This window comes from Acromyrmex echinatior, chromosome 3 (assembly GCF_024713525.1).
Source record: "Acromyrmex echinatior isolate Ae372 chromosome 3, ASM2471352v2, whole genome shotgun sequence".
NCBI lineage: Eukaryota > Metazoa > Arthropoda > Insecta > Hymenoptera > Formicidae > Acromyrmex > Acromyrmex echinatior.
Window position 1 is genome coordinate 23,590,792 of NC_141854.1, and position 21,478 is coordinate 23,612,269.

The window sequence follows — 21,478 nt, forward strand, 5'->3', positions numbered from 1 at the left end:
AATTATATTTAGTTATTCATATTTTTATACCATAAAGAATATAAAATTATAGTCGTTTTCGGAGGCAATATTATATTCTTCTTAATATAGAAACATAAATATAATTATTATACTAACATTATAGCAGTAATAATAACAATAAAAATTAAACTCCTTGTTATAATTATTTTACCATGCAATTATAGTCACAGATACTAAAAACTTTTCTCTCAGTATACATCTTCTTTTTTTATTAAGCTTTAATTAAAATTTTATTAGAATAGATCACTCGAAATTAATTAAAAAATATGATATTAATATGTTTGCATTCTTGAAGTTCAACAATAGTCACTCTTTATTTATAGCCGTGCACATATAAATTAACAATTGATTTAAAATTAAACAGAATATATCAATGTTCCTGCTCTTCTTTTTATTATTCGATGATTCAATGAATCGATTATTAGCGATTTCGTACGATGACACGTAATGACGATTTTCTCGAGCTCACGGATCGCGTGGCACGCGGGATGGCATGCGAGTGACATCGATGCCAGCCAACGAGATAACTTTCGTGACGAACGAACAAGAGCTTCCAAAGTTCCCGAAATATTCCCAAATCCCGAATAGAGCATCTAGAACAATTCAGACTGCCTTTTAAATACTCCACGAGTTGATGACTCGGTTTACAGTCATGAAAATGGAACTATAGATTTATTAAGAAATCTTAACTGATTTACAAAAGGTTAATTATAAGAGACAAAACTTTCACTGCACTTTAAAATAAACTTTATCTTAATACTAAAATTAATAATAATATACAAGTAAATATTATTTTATTTGGTATAATTAATTTGCTACGTAATTTAGAGAAATATATGCTAAAAAAGAAATGATTGAATTTACAGCAAATAAAAAGAATTTTCTCACGATTGATCATAAAATTATTTAATGACTCTTGTTTTTACATTTAAATAATATTAAGTAGAAAGTGAAGTGATTAAAATAATGAAAAAATGATTTAGACATACCATATATACATATATATATATATATATATATATATATATAAATTATACTATAATAATATATTTGGAAGATAATATATTGCAATCTAATCGTTATAATAATTTTGAAAATAATCCAAGAATTCTATAATTTGTTATTTCATATAAAATATAAAAAACTAAATAGCTGAATATTTCAGAAATATTAAAATCTTGCTTTATAATCCTATAAAATAATAATATATATATATATTTACGATTTTTTATTTATTCGAAATTACGCTATATCTATTTCTACTACAAAGAGTCCTGATTCAATTTATTACAATTAATTCAAAATTTATTACGTCAGTATACAATCAATCAACATTTAATTCATAACAAATCGCTCTTGCAAACAAAGATAACAGTTACGATTTCTTCCTCGCGCCTAAACCGTTTCAATTTGGCACAAGGTCTTTTTGTCTTGAAAAACATCACTTCCACTTTCTTTGATGCACAAGAGAACGTTTAGTAGCACGTCGCGATGTCTTCCTCCGATTTGCCGATGTCAAATGAACGAGCATCGTATCGAATCGCATTGAGTCGCATTATTCCGATAACGGAAGCGCATCGAACCGTATTCCGCTCGTTCTCCGAGGCCGGGTACCGCGGTATGCCGTGTCCAAGCCGGCTATGCTATATCGCCGCCAATAATTCCGCTATTTCGGGCCGTCTAATTTCGGTCCTGGTGACGCTGTGCTTTTAACGGCGGCGTTGATAGTGGAGCATCATCCAGCGTCGACGGTCACCACCACCGCCGCCAGCAATAATCACCGGAACGGTGGTTCGGTGGTAGCGAAACCGCTGCTCGCTGCAGTCTCCTGAAGGCTTGGACCTCCAACTGCCATCCGAACGCTGGTCCTCCGATCCATAAAGGTAAAATCAACCCTTTCATATCCGTCCTTCTTGGGAAATCTCTGGTATTTTTCACGAATTCGTAATCCTTCCGAAATAGTAACTAGTCCATTTTGGATTCAATCAGGGAATTAGTCAGGTGCGACATTTGGGCTGTATTTTGTAATTGTTAAAATCGATAATTAATTCTGAATTTCTCAATATAATTACTGATACATTTTTTTTTGGAATACAGTATTCGGTGTCTTTATGATGATTCAAACGAAAAATCTTATATTTGACCTTCCTTGAGCTTAATGTTATATAAAATTAGAATGTTGATGCGTATGAGTCTGTTATAATTATAATAAAGACAAATAGAGATAAAAATTGAATGATTATTAAATTCTTCTAGCACAAAAAAATAATATTAGTTAAACAAAAAAATAATTAGACTATGTGATAGTAGTATATATAATAGAGAAAATTTTTTTACTTATCTATTTGACATAGGTATGTATATCTACGGTGCAGATTAATTTTAATTATATAATTTTCGGTATCAATCTTTCAGAAAAATTTAGTATTACATATATATGTTCGTGAAAAATCTTAAAAGAGTTAACCATAGAACTATAAAGTGGGTTACGAAGAAGAAATAACTTATTAAAATAAAATTAATTAAAATACCGATTTTTTGAAATGCCGGACTTGATAAGAACTAATCATGAAAAACGTTCCAAAGCAATTCAAAAGTCTTTGTTGCAAGCAAACAGGATATTGTTCATAAACGTTATTTTTATTTCAAATGCATCGTCGCTTCTAGCATACGCACAAAACACACTAAAATTTCTTTATACATTTTCTTTCATAAAAAGATATATTTGTTATAAAATTCGGATTAGTTTTAACTATTGTGTTTTATCTTTAATAAAAAGAAAGAAAAGAGCAATTAAGAATTAAATTTAATCCTATTATATTCTAATAGCGTATTACATTTATAATTACATTTATAATTACGTCTACATATTATATCAAAATTTCTGAATGTGCAATTAAAACGGATTTAGTAATTCTACGTTACTCTCCTCTCCCCTGTTCTCTCTCTTTCTCTCTCTCTTTCTCTCCCCCCTCCCTCTCCCTTTCTCTTTAAAATTTTAAAATATTACTTTTTCTTTTTTGGATTCCGATTTTTTTTTTGTGATGTTCATAAAGTGACAATTTCCACCAAGTCCGAAAACGGGAACGCAGTCTATGGAAACTACATTCCTGTATCCGAAAATACGTGACCGTCGACGAAGCGAAAATTCGACGAGGACGTCATCGTGTGTCGGCGAGCTTTAAGTAACAGGATGGTAAAGTGATCGTTGGCGTGTTGCCACATAGAATCATTTACTAAAAGTCACTGCTGCGCGATTGGAACGCATAGTAACGATAAACAGGATCGGAAGGATAAAATTGGATTAAACACAGAGATGAAATTGACTTAAAATTAAATACGCACAATTTGTATTTGATATAATAAACAATTGTATAAAAAAAGTCGAAATTGAGATATCAAATAGCTTATCAAAGTTACTTATTTGTTTATTAAAAAAAGTAATATGCAAAAGGTAAGAAAATAAATTGCTACCTTAATTTAGTTTTTCCACACAAGTAAAAAGAAAAAAAATGTAAAATATTTAAAATATTTAAAAAAATATATAAAAGAATATTTAAAAATTTTATAGTATTTATTTCTAATGAGGAATGATCATCAATTTGATGTTGAATCAATGTCAAAATTATCAATTCGATGTCGAATTGCGTCATTTCTCATTGGGTTGAATATTCGTTTATTACATACAAATCGTGCATGTTTCTATCGGTTTCATAAAATCTTTTTGTGTTTTTTTTTTAAAGTAAATAAAAAAACGTTTTGACGCAACCAGTAATCTGTTCCCATATCCTATTTCTTTTTTTAAAAATTCAAGAATCTGATAGAGAAAAAAAAGAGTGTTATTAAATTCATAATATACCCACAATTTAAATTATTTTTAATCATTTCTATAGGTCACTTATATTTCTACTCAAGAATTGATAAAGTGAACCGCGATGTAGAAAGAACAAATCGATGAATGAAATTCTCTTTGTTAAAATCCCAATTCTTTCATTCAATCGATTCCTTGGCGATCCCATTCATTCGTTAAACGGAAAGTTCGCGCGAAATTGCATGGTAATCTCGACGAGGAATCTCTATCTCTATCTCGACGAACGAAACGCGAGCACTTCCTCGCGGTAGCATTCGGAGACGTCTACCTACACGCTGCAACTCGCCTATTTATAAAGTGCGACCTCGTGGCATACACCGTGTTCGCCACTACCGCCTACCTATCATGGTCGTCCCGCGCAAATCAGCGCGCTGTCTAGCCCGCTTCTTCCTAATTTCCGAACGTACGAAAAACAGGTCAGAGCTATTTTAGCGCGAAACGGCCCTCAAAGCCTCGAAAGTGCCGACGACGATGTTTCGTTAGAACGAACGGTGTACCACGTGTGTGCACTTCACTCTTCCGCCTCTGTTATCCTTGATAACGAACAAGTTTTTCGATCTGGGAACAATCTAAAATAAATCTGGGAACGTCACAAAGAAGAAGGTAGGAGTTTGATTCGCATACCACGCGATCGGCTAGATCGCTTTAATTCGCTTGCGATTCCTGTATCGCATATTTGATATGACATCGGATTAATTGTAATATGTGATCATACTTGTAAATTAAACCTCACAAAGTCGTTTAATGCTTTTATCGTAAATTTTAAAAAATTGAAAAAAAGAACATAAACATATTCATCAAAATATATTGATGACACATAGCACACTTAATAAATTTTTAATTTAAAAAACAGTTTATAATTTTAAAAAACAGTATAGGTGAAATTACAAGTTTCGTAGACAACTCATGTATCGCTTTACATTACATAAGAGTATGACAAATGATTTTGTAAACTATATCAAACTTACACGAAGATCCACAATTTAAAATTTAAAAAATTATGAAATTTTGACAATATAAACTATTAAAAATATAAGAATATTAAGAATATATTCTTCCTATGGTTAAGTTTACATATTTTTTGAATAAATGATAAATTTCATTAGAAGAAATATGTTTTTTCGATCAATTTCGTTCTATTAATTTTTTTCCTTGATGAGTAAAAAAACAAAAACGAAAAATAGATCGAAAAATTTCAAGAGTTGATTTTACCTCTTTAGGATAAATTTTTACAGCAAAAAAAGTGTTATTATATTAGGACATCATCTGTGTACTATCAAAGTTTTATAATTTTTTTTTTAATCGTGAAATCTTTTATTATATACATAGTTAAATTGAAAATTAGAAAAATAAAAAATTTTGTTACTCCAAGATTTTTAAATAAAACACCGATTCGTGATAAATTTTTTTACTTTGATATTAGTAGGGAGAAAATGAAATTGCAAATATTATTGTTTCCTAATAGATGTGTTTACTTTTCTAGGCGTCCAGTTGGTGCGGTGTTCTGAAATGTCGGAAATAGAAGGTGAGGGCCTCTTTACGAGCTCTGTCACGACCATGTTGCTTGAGTATCATCGTAGATAGATAAACAAGTGTCAGTGGAGGAAGTCACGGGAACGAGAGTAATTCAGCGTATGCGTGCAAAAATGTAATGTTCAATATGATCAACGTAATGTGTAACGGAATGCAGAGCGTATATTAACCAAAGATTCTGGATTCCGCATTCGCTCGCACAATCAAAACGTACCTCTGTCTACTGCCTCTGGGGTGCAAACAGTTTACATCTTGTCGCATTTCCGTGATATATAATGCCGCTATGTTCGCCACTGCACTGATGTTTATTAACAAGAAGCGTTCGCCGAGCTACGTCATCGATCTTTATAAAACTCTGCCTGTCTTATACGAAATCGATCAAAAATAATAAGAATCATATATTTATTCTTTTCTTGTCGATTGAGATTAAAAAGACACCAAGTTCTGTATATTTTTATCCAGTTACAATTTTTTTACATTTTTTTTCAAATACCATGCTTTAAATATTAAATTATAAAAATATTTATAAAAAAAAAACTTAGTGAGAGATTGCATTTTATTTTATATACTTTCAGTCTTTCGAGTTATACAGAAATTGGATGTAAATTTTTTAGAAATATGAATTTTTTAGAAATAAAAAAACATATTGTTGAACATTAAAACATTCTTTGTCATGACATATAAAATTTCATTTAAAAAATTTCGACTAACGCATCGAGAACTTTAATCTTTTAAGCCGTTGCATTCATTCATCAAAAGAAACATCTTTCATTGCGGATGATCGCTTCTCTTCTCTTTTCGATTAACGTACATGCGCTTGTATTGCTAAATGTTTATTATCTTTAATTCGCTTTTGCAGATTCGCAGGACGCTTCGGAGCAGGATGATACACAAGATGAAACCACGGAAACAACGGAAGTTGACCATGAGGTAGCAAGCAAGGTAGAGGAATCGGATAACTCAGAGTTGTCAGAAAAATCATTTACGAAGGAAACAGAGGAGGAACGAGAGGAAGTTAACGACAAGGAACAAGAGGAAGTTAAGGAGAAGGAACGAGAAGAAGTAAAAGCGACGGAACAAGAAGAAATAAAGAAACAAGAAGAAGAAGAAATTGAAGACACAAAAGCGAGAGAGACGCCAAGTTGCGAAGAGACGCAAAAGGAAGAAACGTCGGTCTCAGGTTGGTAATGTTGGTGATGAGTACTTTGTTCTACTTATCAAGTAACATTAAGAAGTAATTTTATAGTCATCTTGAATATTGAAAATATTAAGTAATTAAATAGAAATGCAAAAATTGTGCAAACAGCAATATCACTATACTGATTTAATTTGGTCTAAGAAGAGTCACAACTTACAAATTTGCATCATACACTTTTAATACATGAAATTCAAAAATTAAAGAATTGCTCTTAAACAATATATTTTTATAATTTATTCGGGAAACGAGATACATTGTAGCAAAATGTATCGCTAAAAGTGTGCTAAAATTCGAAGCGTACTCTTTAGTTTCTAAGAATTCGCAAATTTGATCTCGTGCCATCGTGTTTTTGATACCTCCTTCCAATATTAGATATCCTGGTATAATTAAACTTGGAAAAAGGATTATAAAGGCGTGCACGCCGAATCTAGATAAACAAAATGATTTCATTAAACTTATTGTTAGTATTAATTACTTAAGAACTAGAAAATGAAAGCCGTAAACAGTCATGCTTCTTTAAAGTACTAAATAATTCGTGTGAACATATATTTAATTCTACAAACTGTGTGCTGAATTTAAGAAAGACATTTTGCCGCGTTTTCGAAATTAAGCCGGAATTCACAATTCGTCCTCATATCAAAGTTGCTCGAATAACTTTAAAATGCTAACGACTTTGTACAGTTTATCATTATAATCAATAATTAAAATAGCCTTAAATATAAAAATGAACTATGAATACCGACCACAATTTCTGTTAACTTCAGACTTGACTTTAGTTAAGAAAAATTAATTTATAAACAATAATATCTTATTGGACGATTTTATGTGAATATACAACTAATAGAAAATAAAGGTCATAGAAGGTGATCGAAGCTGGATCTTTAGTGCTTAAATAATTCGGTGTGAATTTATATACTACGTAACAAATTCTGTTAAACTGCGCGCCGAATTGATTTTTCGATCTTAAACGAAACTTCATACCGACAGAACTACCGTATTACTATCAAATTGAATTGTCAAGCAATTTAATAATTTAATGCTCATAGGCATCTTAGAAAGATCTTACTGATAAACATATTAAAATCTGTAAACAATTTATTGCAAAAAACATTATCTCGCCGAAGGTAATATTCTTTGCAATAATCAATATATTTATAGAAACAAAAATTAATTAACTTTTACTATCTAGATAACGGTGTAATTTTTTCTTAAGGCAGAAATGTGAAAAGCGAAAAATTTCTCCATTACATTCGATAGTAATTTTCACTCTTCACCTTTTCGCTTTAAGGAAAAAATTATACGATCATTGCTCTGGAAAGTTCAAAGTTAGAAAATTCTTTATTTGAAATTAAATTGAGCATTTCTAGGATATCTCGCGCGCCGGTTAAAATAGAAATTCTATTAATTTTGAAGAAATTGCCGACAAACTCACGCATTGCGTTCACGGTGCGTTTACTTCGTCGCGCTTGTCGGAACCAATCGGCGTTGCTCACTAAGTCGTCGACGTGTTTGTGTTAGCGCTGCCATTATTCGCATAGACGTTCAAGCGTTTATTTGAATAGCGACGTCAGCGGATAGTTCAGCACGGATATACGGCGATCTGCGTTTCGCGGTATGTTTCAAGGAAATCTAAACTTTCTTACGCGTGAACTATTTCGGTCGCGCTACAGGTTCCCGCGTTATTTACAAATCTTACGTTCTCGCGGCGATATACAATTACACAGTTACCTGATACTACAATGGAAATGCCCGATATAAATTCTCAGAATATGAATTATTGTTACGTACTACAAAGACTAAAATAGAATTATTTCTTGGAGGACTAGATTTTCTTATAAGCGCTGCGACTTTTAAAATAATTACAATAGTGAATAATGTACAGAAAAATTTACAAGAACGCAATGAAGCAGTGTATGTGTGAATAGAAAGAGAGAGAGAGAGAGAGAGAGAGAGAGAGAGAAGCGAGGAATAGGAATTAGGAGGAAGGGAGAGAATATAGAAATAGCAAAGACAATGCTTTTAGACTAGGACAATGAACGGAATAAGAGAAGATCAAATAGTGTGTGTGAAGAAAGAGAGCAGAAAAATTGGCACAAAGATGGAATAGAAGAGAAATACCACAAGTTAGACGTTAGTATGTATAAAATGGAAAATTTGTATTGTCTTTAGTTTTAAAGTTCTCGGTTCCATTCACCAAAAAATTAAAATGTGTCGTTTTCGGACGTGTTTGCAATCCGCAAAAAGAAGGCTGCGAAAGCTTTTCCATCCGGAAAGAGAAATGAAATGGGCGGTGGAGCAAAGTAGAACGCAACAACTGGGGTGCAACCAATGTTATGTATCTGTGCGTACATTCGTCTGCCGCCTTCTCTTATTCTTAAATAAAACAAACGAGTTAAACGGATAAATTTTTCATAATCAACTTTTAATCGACCGCAGTAAACGTAGGGGTTTCAAACAACGACGACGCGTAGAGAGGGAAAACGAGAACAGTTTATTGTTAGCCAGCGTCACTTTTGTCAAATCATAACGTCAGGCAGCCTCAATTCTGACGTTATTTCGCAACCGTCATTTTATTTACGCCTTCATTTCCAAAAATAAAAATACAAAACTACATGCGGTTGCATTAATGATACAATAACAACGCAATAATAAGATTAATGGGACGGGCGAGACGCGGTAGCAAGCCTTTATTAGACGATCTCCACTGTGCAAAATTACGCGTTAAAGAAACGCGCCAGCGTTTTCAGCTTTGTGACTCGTCTTCTACACGCGGGTAGTTTCGCGGCTTCACCATAGCTCGCCTCGCCTCGCCTCGCCTCGCCTCGCCTCGCACCGCCTCATCCCGCTTCGCTTCGCTTCGCGCAGCAGCTGCACAGGCGTCGAACGAGCGACCGAAAATAAATCCCCGCGGAGAGAGAATCCCCGTACGTTGTTTTAAATAAAGCGAGCACGCGCGCGATAGCCGAAGCCGGTCAGCGCGCGCGTTTGGTCGCGATCTCCGCTCGCGCGCGCCGCTCTCTCTCTCTCTCTCTCTCTCTCTCTCTCTCTCTCTCTCTTTCTTTCTTTCTTTCTTCTCTTCGCGAGCGGCGAGTCGCGAAGAAATCGCGCGTCCGCGCGCAACAACAGTAGCGGCAGCGCGGCAGACGATCGCGATCGGGTAAAAATACGGTGTTCCAATAGCCCGTTAAAATTCACCCCGCGATTATTCGCTATCACGCATCCCTTAAGAAAGGAAGATTAACGGTGCAATCACGGTACGATCGATACGACCATTCCGAGATATCGAAAGCTCGCGCCGCGAATCGCGACAAATGCGACGCGCGGGACGGATTGTCACGCGCGAAAACCGGTTGTTTTACAATGCTTCTAACAAACTGCCCCGCGACCCGCACCCAGCTCGTGCGACGCTCTTAAAACGCGCGACGCGTTGACGTGCCAAAGGGAGACGTGCTGAAGCGGTTGGACGTGCGAGGTCTTGACAACGCGTGTCTCTTCGTGAAGCGATAAGAGTGCGAAGCGTGTTTCGGAGAACGCGGTGATGACATGTGGAGATAACGCGTTTTCTTCTTTTCTTTTTGTTCCGATTTAGCTCCGTTTGGTGGATATGATATTTGTTAAAATTTACAGTCCAATTTCTCTCGTAAACTGATATCGTTTCGGTAGGAAGAGTGTTTTCTTCAATTATACGATATTTTGCCATTGGTTTATTTATTATTTTCACAATTCGAAAATTTGTATTAGATTTAATATATTTCACACGTTCTAAACGGCCCACTCAAATTTTTGTGTTAATTTAATATAAGATGAATATGTTAGAAAGTAACATAAATATTATGTAAAAGAATTTAGACAAAAAATGTAACTGACATAATTTGTAAGCGATCATATTTTTTTATTAAAATTAATATCGATAATGTGTTAAATTAACACATGCTTCAATAAATTTAACATTTTTTTAATATGTTAAATTAACTCATTTTATTAATTTATTTACATTTTAAAAAACATTTATATTTTTATGTTATTTGTCCATTTATTCATAAATTATATTATTTTAATACTAAAAAAAGATTGAATATTAACTTAATACAAAATATTTAAATAACACAATCACATTCTGTTAAATTAACATTCGGATATATTAAAAATTCAACACAAAATTATAACAAAGATTTAAGTGGACCGTTTTTAAGACAAATATAAAATATTTCTTACTAAATGGTAGATCCGAGTACGATAGGTTATTGTCATTTATTATTGTTAAAATAATTTACACTACATAGATTCGCACTTCTTTTCAATCGCACGATACGTATACACGGAACTGTAATCCGAATGTAAAACGTGGCATGAATGGTGCTTTTCGGAAACGAAATTGAAAGCTCAGAGGAGACGAGAATCTCTGTTAAAACATTAAATCGTTATGAAGTATTTTCAGGAAACGAGACGCGAATAAAGTATTTTCAGAAAACGAAATGCGTAAACCACCGACCGATATCGAATGTACATAATTCAGTCTTCGAGAAGCACCACTTGTCAAGATTTATGCTCGGACTCTTCAATCGTGGATTAAAAATAGCGATCGTTCTGGCAGAAAAGCAGTGAGTTTTCTTCCGCTATTCGACTAGCAAAGCAGTATCTTGCCGTTGGCAACATTTTATCTACGTAATCAAAAAATATATAGGTATGAATTTTCACACTTGCGTAAAAGCATAATTTTATTCAGATGTTATTATAAAGTTTACCTTGTTAATTAATTTTTTATGCATATATCTTTTATATATCTAATATTTGTATATAATTTTTAACAACGCATTATTTTATATGTATTACAATGGAATAGAAAATAAAAGATTGCCACCTTTCTGGATTTCAATAGAGTGACAATCAGTCTCCGGCAAGATGGTGAGAGCTTCAGCAAGAAAGGTGGCAATCATTTACAACCCTTAAAAATCATTCTTTTTTATTTATGATTTTGATTGTAACTTTCTTTTATGAAGTTAATTCTTTTTTTATGATAGAGATAGGGGAAGTAAAATTTCTATTAACTAAAAAAAATCACGCTTTTTTGATTGTGTTAATTTTTAAGTAAGGGAGCGATATAAAGTGTAGTTTATATTGAGAGCACGATATAAACTGTATTGACTGTATATACTGATTTATACAAAGATACTCAAAATATGTATTTTTGTTACACGATCTAATCATTACATATACATACAACATTGTTAAAATATAAAAACGTTAAAATTTATAATTCAATAATATAACGAAATTAACAGCTATAGAAAATTGAAAAGGTATTCTAATTAAAATGTTCTCAAATAAAAAAAAAATCATTTCAAGTTAATAACTATCTAATAAAGTCGACATGAATCACATCTTCCTAGATAATCTAATTAAACAGACTCAATGCGATTACGCGAATGATTCTGAATTATCATTTGATTTGTTCCTCTTCAGCAGAGCTGGCGACCATCACGAGAAGCGCGTCGTCGGATGACGGCGTGCCGGTGTCGGGGGTGGTCGCGAAGCAGGCAGAACCGGGTATAGGGGTACCATTGGCAACCACCATCAACGACGGAGACGGACAGCAGCATCGCACCAGCAGCGGTACTAGCTCGGCAGTCGGTGAGTGGAATTCATTGCCGGTACTGGTAGAACGTCTACGCGAAGCACTCGAGTTGTCCCTGGCAGCGGGTTGCCGGCGAGGCAGCGACGAGCCGACGGCGACGTCGCATCACGGCGTCAACGTCGGCATCGACGGGATCGGCGACCGATTCTGCGCGCACCGTTCTATGGAACAGGTGCTTTTCGGCAGCGACCACGACGTACCCGTGTCGAGGAAGGACGAGCTCAAGTTCCTGGAAGATTTGCTGCTATCGGATATCCAGACTGCGCTCTCCCGTTTGCGCGAGACGCTCGAACGTACGGACATCGCGACGCTCACGAAGCACGGCGGGGTATCGGATCCCACTAGTAAGCTACATCTCTTGCGGCTGGTATCGAGCCTACTGTCGCGTCTACAGGTGCCGGTGGAAGAGAAGAAATCGAGTAGCAACGAGGGCGACAAGACGATCGACATCGTGGCACAGAACGGTGGCGGCGGTGCGTTATCTGGACGAAGACGGCGGGCTGTCAGACATACCATCGGCGTTTCCGCCGAAGAGATCGCACGCGCGAGGAGGCAGCTGGAGGAGAGCAGCGTGGACCTAGCGAGATTGAATGACCAGGTGTTCCAGATTGAACGACTTGAACCATTGCTGTCTACATCGCGTAACGCGACGAGCGGCGAAAGACTACATGTGGAGGAGATCCATGACAAATATACGAAGGACGTGATTAATCAGCGTCAATCGTTGCGTGACAGGAATAAGGATACGAGTGAATATCGGCCACTGATTCCGCCACAGGTTGGTTACGTGGATCGGCCGGCAGTCGCACTCAGAACGACGGATGAATCGAATACGCGGCAGATTCAACATCGAGACAGCGTCAACGGTTACCAGGAGAAAGTGAGCAACGACGAGGAAACCGCGATTAAGAGGACGAACGAGGAGCAGAGTCAGGTGACGAAACTTGCGGCGGCACTTCGGCAACGCGCAGAACTGATCAGCGCTAGCAAATGCAATAACGGTAGCAACAAGTTTGCAGCGAAAAAGTCGAAAATCAAGCGTGCCAATACCATCGACATACCGAGCTACCTAAAGTTACAGGCCGACAGTCTTGGTTACGACAATCCTGGCTGCGTAGTGCTGCGACGTCCCATCAACGTGGGCGATAAGATTACTACGAACGCGTCCAATCTTGGCGTGCCATCGTTCCACCCGAGAACGGAGAATGACAAGAAGTTCCTGGCGTTGATCAACCGGAACAACGAGACGCAGACAACGTACAACGCTGCACCTGCCTTTGTCAAATCCTTCGGCTATATCAAAGCGACAGACATGGCGCAGCCGAACGAGAATTGGAACAGCCGATTTTCGAACATCAAGACCGCTTTCGATAAGCCTTCGTCCACGATCGACAAGTTGTCACCGAGACTGCAAAACACCACAAAACACTTCCCAAATACTCCTCAAACTTCTCCTCAGATTCCGGTAAACAAGAAGATGCCGACCAGTGGCGGCATGACAAACAATAGCTTACCGTTCGCAAACGCAAACGTGCCGCAACCGGATGCGGGTTTCAGACACGCGCCTTCGTCGCTGTTTCGGAAGATCGAGAAGCCGTGTACACCGAAATCCCCGCTCGGTCATCACTGGCAAAGGGACAACGCACTACCGCCTGGAAACTCCTTGCGCGAGAAAGCTAAGATATTCGACCAAAACGGTAATCAATCCCATCCGCCGTCGTTCAACGTGAACGAGAATACCCAGAAATCTGCTTTCCCTCGACCACCATGGATCGAGCAGGACAAAAACGAGAATAAATCGAATAAGATGGTCACCGAGAACGGACGGCTCGATTATCGATTATTCTGCAAGCAGTTCGCGCCCTTTGTCGGCAAGAACACCATTTCGGAAGCCAAAAACATCGAAGATTCTCGCAAACGCAACGAACACTCGAACATACATCGCAAGAACTTGGCGCCATTGAACGAGAAGCACGGCGTGGTGGATGGGAAAATTTCCTTCAGGATGTTCCCCGAGAAAGGACCGCAGGTCCAATATCACCCAAACGAACCGCATCGCACGATTGAGGAATCGGTTCGAGACAAATCTGATTTTCATAGCGAGAAGAATGTCTTCGAACCACTAACAGTGCGCAATGATAAGGACTCAGTCGGAACCACATTCGCGGGCAATGCACCAATCGATGCGATGTTCAGAGGTAGCTCGTCTGTGGCCATACAGACTGGTATCGACGATGACGGTCATCCTGAAGAGGCACGAGTGTTTCGAGTGACTCCTAAGATCGCAAAGGGACCACCGTCTACGTACAATAACGTGTCTGTTCAAACTCACAACGAACAGGAAGTGGAAACCAAAGAACACTGGACGGCTCTTCAATATAACGACACTGTTCCAACATCAGACTTGAGTTATCGTCCTACTGGGGATTCGAGTCACTTTGTCTTGGATCACAATCGAAATTATGCCATACCGACTGACATCGCTTCGAGAAACGAAACTCTGCCCTTAACGAACAAGAATACTTGCGATCTTGTCAAGAAAGACACCATTTGTGTGCCGCATTCGATGGAGAACGTCCCTTTTTCAGCTACTTCCGATCAACAATCGTCAGAACAGTACGAATTAGTCTTTCGAACGAGTCCGCGTTGCGAAAATTATTTCTCATCTAAACCGGCGATTGATAATCGATCGCCAATATATCCGACTTATATCCCGTACGTTAAATCTAATAAAGATCCGTTCGAGGATCAGATACCAAGCGCGTCGCATGAAATCGACAAAGAAGATTTCTTGTGTACGAGTGATGGTGCTTTGCCAGAGGAACAGAATATACAAAATCAGGATATCAGTGCGGACACCGGCGTCGTTACACGGTACACCTGTGCGATCGCGACTGTTGCATCTAAGGACATTCCAGCGACACGCGTCGACGGAATTAGACCGGAATCCGGAATGTCACCATCTGGAATATCCTCCTCCTCGTCACCCTCACAGCTCTGGCCGTATCCCAAATCAACTAATAGCGAGACCATCACGACCGAAGACGAAATACGTCGACACAACTTGCTACAACAGAGCCTAGTCCGACAATTGCAAAACGAGCGAGTGATGCTGAACGACTATCATACGCCTGTTATCAACCAACCTAGCAATTTTAATCAGCCTAATTTTCCTCAATCTAACAGTTTTAATCAATCTCTGAGGTTCCAACCGGTAGAAGTGCCGAAAAGCCCGGAACCACCAAAAAGACCGGAACTGCCGAAAAAACCGGAACCACCGAAAAGATCGGAATTATCGAGGAAGTTGGAATCTTCAAGGAAGTTGGAACCTTTGAGGAAGTTGGAACCTTCGAAGAAATTGGAACCGTCGAGAAAGTTGGAACCGTCGAGAAAATTGGAATCACCAAGGAAATTGGAAACACCGAGAAGGTTGGAGCAGTCAAGAAAATTAGAGCCTCCAGCGATTGTCACTGGTTTACTGTCAGTAGCATCATCTTCCGGATTCAGCTCGAAGAATCGGATTACCGCTCTTAGAGAACAATATGAGCAACCGAGCGGTCAATCGAAATCCATGCAAAAGGAACGCTCGCCAATCCCGAACGGGACAAGCGCGATGGATTCCAGCGACGAGTATCTTGTGTCCTGTACCAGCAGACCGTCCAGATCCATCGTCCTATCGAAGTCCGAATCGTGGCATCAGCTGGCACTCTCGAAGAGCCATCACAGTCCATCGCGTCCAATACAGAGCAACTTACCGCCGCAATCTCTCGCTAGCACCGGATCTTATCTTCCCAAACCACCCAAGCCAAAGTCACCATCGTCCTTTAAGATGAAAAAGCAATACGAGGCATCTTCGTCTTTGGACAGCGTGAAAAAGATGGAGGATAAAATACGCAGATATTTCGATAATCCAGCAAACGATGGTACCATGGAAACGAAGGATTCCAAGGGTAGACGTTTCTCGTCGCGCGATTCGGTGAAAAAAGGTCTTGTTGGTCTATCACGAAGTCGCACTATGCCAGGAATATGCGAAGAGAACCTGCGTCTGACGATCCCGGCAGTGCCACAGATTTCCGTGGCGAGCCTCAATAGTGCCGATGTGGACAAAGTGTTTGATGACATCTTCGAAGAGGCCACCAGGACTGATGACCACTTCTGATCGACTGATCCTCATCGTCGTAAGATGTCGGCGTGATGTTCACTTGGGAGACTTGGTGACGGTATAAGTGGTGTCCGTTCGGGATTTTTGCGAGTAATTTTTCGAGAACCGACGATATTTCGCGCTGTGTTGAAATCGCTCACATCGTGATAAGAATAATCGATTCTACGACCATCATTAATCTCATCACAAATATGCAACATAATTGATTGATAACATGGATCGTTAAACTGTGATCTTGTCTACTTTAATTCGCATCGCCTGCTATCAGCAGTTATAATTCAGGACTCATCGTTACGTACATAGCCAGTTAATTAATAATCAGATTGTTTACATTAGGAGTTTGCATACAATTATTGTTGGTCACTTATTTTCACAAGACTTTCTGTAAACATTAACTAAGATTTTGAAATTAACTGAGATTTAACTGTTCTTTTGCTTCCCTTCAAGTTGGCTTCAACTAGTGTTTTGAGAATAGCCTACAGTACTTTTTAAAAAAAATCCAGTATTATTTATCTAACTGCATTTTGTACAAAATGCTACGTGTTTCAATCTATAAATTAGTTATCTTTTATGGATAATTTAAAAGAAGATAAATACGTGAGTTTGAAATCTAATCTAATTTGCTGCTCGTAATTCTCTCGTAATCGAGAAGTACTAGTTCTTTTCGTACTCGTAGCTCGCAATATTAGAATAAATCTAACAGATCTAATTAGAAGCCGCATCTTTGAGGAACAAAAGCATTTAACGATGCCGTTTTCGACACAAAGCTATATAATCTTCTGCGAAAGTAGTACGTTTCTTGCACGGCGGAATTGGCCGATACATGGTCTTCGTCCATTACGAAAGACGGTAGTGCAAATAGATTCAACGACCATTGTCACCGCCGATGTCCAGCATCCCATCTCACTCTTCGTTCTTCTCGCTCAAGATCATCACGTGAGCGTGAAAAGTCGAGCAACATGGAGCCACTTATGCAAAATCTGCTGTAACCAGCAAGAAATAAAGAACATCATGCAACGCATCAGTTACATCGCCGTTATTCGGCTCGATGCACGTAATCTAACTACGAGCTACAAAATCTACGTATAAAACAGTCACACCCTTTACACGTACGATGCTCGTGATCCGCGTACTCCTCCCCTTTCTCTCAACTTTTCCTCTCTCAATATTTTTTCTTCTCCTTTTTTTATTTAAACCCAAGTCGCGAGCGCACATTCTCGCGGACGGAGTCGCTAAGAGGACCATGCCAATCCCCGAATAAAGCAGTGAGTCACAGCCCTTATTTTTGTTGATCCTTTTGTTACGCAGTGGCGTATACAGTTTGCACTGCTACGAGTGTGTCTAAGAGTGTAATCATAATGTACGCGCGCTGGTACAATTGCAGAGCATAGCGATGCTGTGGTGGCCTGAGTAACTCAGCTCAGATCTCTCGAAAACATCCCCCGAAAATACGGGCGCTGATAAAAATCAAAGGCGATATTTTTCCGTCACTTAAGATTCTACCGTCACTCCACGACACGCAATTACAATTGTATGTTTCGCACTATTCGCGGAATGTATTACATCCAAGTAGCCAATGTTTCCGAAAATTTAATAGGATTCTTTATATTTCATGAAATATATTGTAGTGCAATAATGAAAAATTAATAATTACATTTACATACGCATGTAATGTATTCTAATATAATATATTACATTTATCATCTTTTTTCTTTATATACAAAGAATATGAAAATTGAGCAACTTTTTGGACGGATGTTTTTACATGGAGGACTTATGCTATGAGCTGACGTGGGGACAATCTTATTATAAGCGTTGAAAACAAAATCAACAATTTCGTAGTGCTTTGATATTTGAAACAGTCATTCAGCAAATTTGTGTGAAAAACATAATTAATTCTCAGAAATAGACTAAACTAACGGATAGTAAAACTCTTTATCAATGACAAAAGATTTATGTTGACTTGTACATCCAACAAATCTAGACATAAAAAATTTCTGATTCGAGATTGACATAAATATTTTTAACGCTCCTTTTTTTGTTTCTTTTTGTGTGGGTCCAATAGATCCACACAATTATAACCACATCAACTCTAGAGAACTAAACGCGTCGCCTGATTGGCAAATACACCCTTACTTGCTGCCACACCTCGTGACATCCTCGTGGAAGTACAAGCGCGTGTAATGTGTACACGCGCACGGACATACTTTTTCAATGCTCGTGCATGGCGGTGATGTCGATCGATGTCGGTCGATCGACGAATTTAGCCTGTCCACTTTACAATGAAACTTGATTTAAAACGTTCCTTTTTCTGTAGGTTTGTTATTCCTTCGTTACTAGTCGAAAATTACTAAAGAGATACTTGAACAATTAATATCTGTACAGACACATATGTATGTTCTTCGTGATCGCCATATCCTGTTCTTTTTCATACTAAACTGTTATTGAATTTGTTTGTAAGACAACTAATGCATGTCACGGGTACGCGATGAGAGTGATAGATGAACGAATTCTGCTAGATCCAGACTTTCTAATAAATCGCACCTCTGACGCCTTTGTGACTGCAGGATTCAATTATAAATAATTAAAATAGATATAGAGAGATATTAACATTTCAGTCAGATCTAGTATGCATCTCGATATGAATCTAACATATTATGCTTTTTTAAACATTTGTAGCTTTACAACGCCCTGTTCATTTTTCAGCTCCGAAAAAGCCACTGTCACCGTTCGCCAAGTTTCGTCAACTCGATAAACAAAATAGCGCCAGTTTGTCACCAAGGTGAGAATAGAAATTAAAATTGCATGTAATTAAGGATTACGTAGCCGCTTTAACGTGACAGGAGATTAAAGAAGAATCTAATAGAGCCAAAAAAGTGACACAAGAAGTCAAAATTTTTTGAATTTCGTGTGAATTATATGTGCATAATGTTCTAAATATATCGGTTTTTAATCAGAAAAAATGATATAAGTTTAATTCGAACAGAAAAGAAATTGCAAACTGGAAAAATCAAAGTAGGGATAGTTTTTAGGAATTTAACACCATAACACAATTAAGTCTTCTTTTAATGCATGGATAGTGGAAAAATAAAAAATTATGCCTTGACAGAAGGATTAATCATTATATTTCTACACTTGAAACTTAAAACAAACAATTTGTGTTTAACTCCAGTTAACTTATTTTTAATACATTTTTAAATAATTAATTTTACAACACATAATTTTCTTTCCTTTTTCTTGAAAAATTTGATATTTTTAATTTGTGTAACTTTTCTTGTAGGAGGAAAGATAGAATATGCTAATTTATTAATCAATTCATATCTTGCTGAGTGATTCATTTTCTGAATTGTTTATTTAGCCCTGTAAAATCACCGGCAACGGAATTTCGATTCAAATTTACCGAACCAACTGTTCGAGATAACGCTGCGCAAATTAAGGAGCGATTGCTAGCATGGTGCCGATCAAAAACCAAAGAGTACGAGGTAAGTGCACCGTGTATTGTATAAAATAATATTGATCCATTATTATTCATGAGTTCTTAGGACATCCTTATTATCTATCAAGGAAAAGCGCGCTGCAGTTTAATTAGCTATTAAATGAATTACATAATATAAAAATTCCTCTGTTTCAGAATGTACAGCTTGACAACTTCTCGACAAGCTGGAACAATGGTTTAGCATTCTGCGCGTTAATTCATCATTTTAGACCGGATGCTTTCGACTACAATTCTCTACGTCCAGAGAATCGCAGGAAAAACTTCGAACTCGCTTTTACGAAGGCTGAGTAAGAGCTCCAAATTTTTTATTTCGCGATCGAGATGCTATAATTGTTCTTGTTTTCAAGAGTTTATTAATTAATCATTTCTTTTTTTTTCGAATATGGCCTTCTTTGCGTAATTGTGTTAAATATTTTTTTTGTTATTCACAAATCAAAAATGTCTTCTTTCTTGTAGCGAAGTCGCTGGAATCGCGCCGTTACTTGACGTCGAGGACATGGTGATGATGCAACGACCAGACTGGAAATGCGTCTTCACATATGTTCAGTCCATCTATCGTCGCTTCAAGGATGAAGACTAGCAGCTATAGTTGATAAATCGCAACAACAGCAACATATAATTCCACTTTAGGCCAAGACATAACACTGACGCTACTCATAGAACAAAGTCTTTTTTTACTTCACATGTGGATGGAAGAACAGTAGTCATTTCTTTTTTTATACATATACAGTTAGATTGGTGTTCCTGTAGCCACATATGAATCAAATCTGGTAGTAAGTGTAGAATTTCAATGTATAACAGTGATGATGATGATGATGGTGATGATAATGATGATGATGATGATGATGATGATGATGATGATGATGATGATAACGGCAATAATGATGATGAGTTATTGAAATCAGTCTCACAACCGTGTGAGAAGCTAAATGCATTCGTATATAATATGTCTTATATTTTCATATCTCGTACATTTTCCTGGCACGCAGCCTTACTAACGTGTAACTATAACTTTCTACCGATGCTGATACAGCTAATAATTTCTATGAAAATATGTAGATAGCATTCACGTGTAAGCGAAATGCAGAATCGCTGCCAAGTGACACATTAGCGTCGATGTTGTAAAACTAATTAAAATATCTTGAGAGTACCAAAGAGATTTCTCTAATAAATATGTGATATGAGAAATTTTCAGTTATTTTCCTTCATTATTCTTCTCATACTTTATGGATTTGATAATTTAATTTTTGCGATTTAAAAATTCTCAAAATTGCAATATTTTAATATTTAGTATACTACTTCTTTATATATATATAATTTATATATACTGATTATATATTCTGTCAATTTTTTAAATTTAAATAGCAGAAAAGATTAGAGATTTTATCAACATTAGATACAGTTACACGCCACTTTATCAAGCGTAGATATTTTCATTGTTGCTTATAATTCTCAGATACATGCATAAGCTAAAAGATGTTACAAAGACATCTTTTAATTGGTACATACATATCTAAAAGATTTCTAAAAGACATCATGTAAAGACGTCTTCTAGACATTAT

At 37.0% G+C, this 21,478-nt stretch overlaps 2 protein-coding genes and 1 long non-coding RNA gene across 8 annotated transcripts; 2 read left to right on the plus strand and 1 right to left on the minus strand.

Moving 5' to 3' along the window:
• The first annotated feature begins 1,761 nt into the window (after nucleotides 1-1,761).
• Nucleotides 1,762-17,441, plus strand: LOC105143356 (uncharacterized). Of its 6 annotated transcripts, none has more exons than XM_011051643.2 (4): nucleotides 1,762-1,904; nucleotides 5,376-5,417; nucleotides 6,285-6,605; nucleotides 12,087-17,441. In XM_011051643.2, the coding sequence occupies exons 2-4, from the start codon at nucleotides 5,402-5,404 to the stop codon at nucleotides 16,415-16,417; spliced, it is 4,668 nt and encodes a 1,555-aa protein (XP_011049945.1). In that variant the 5' UTR covers nucleotides 1,762-1,904; nucleotides 5,376-5,401; the 3' UTR covers nucleotides 16,418-17,441. The 6 variants fall into 6 exon arrangements, 4 of the variants coding, with proteins under 4 accessions (XP_011049945.1, XP_087260199.1, XP_087260198.1 ...); XM_087404073.1 differs by having other exon boundaries at nucleotides 12,090-17,441; XM_087404072.1 differs by lacking the exon at nucleotides 1,762-1,904 and adding an exon at nucleotides 3,091-3,217.
• LOC105143355 (uncharacterized) lies at nucleotides 6,720-8,230 on the minus strand. The gene is made up of 2 exons (XR_845709.2): nucleotides 8,056-8,230; nucleotides 6,720-7,050 (listed from the first exon to the last, which is right to left on the minus strand). It is a non-coding gene; the product is annotated as an uncharacterized LOC105143355 (long non-coding RNA).
• LOC147910371 (smoothelin-like) lies at nucleotides 17,168-21,104 on the plus strand. The gene is made up of 6 exons (XM_087404434.1): nucleotides 17,168-17,474; nucleotides 17,917-17,976; nucleotides 19,127-19,202; nucleotides 19,779-19,902; nucleotides 20,052-20,203; nucleotides 20,373-21,104. The coding sequence occupies exons 1-6, from the start codon at nucleotides 17,168-17,170 to the stop codon at nucleotides 20,494-20,496; spliced, it is 843 nt and encodes a 280-aa protein (XP_087260560.1). The 3' UTR covers nucleotides 20,497-21,104.
• The last annotated feature ends 374 nt before the right edge of the window (nucleotides 21,105-21,478 follow it).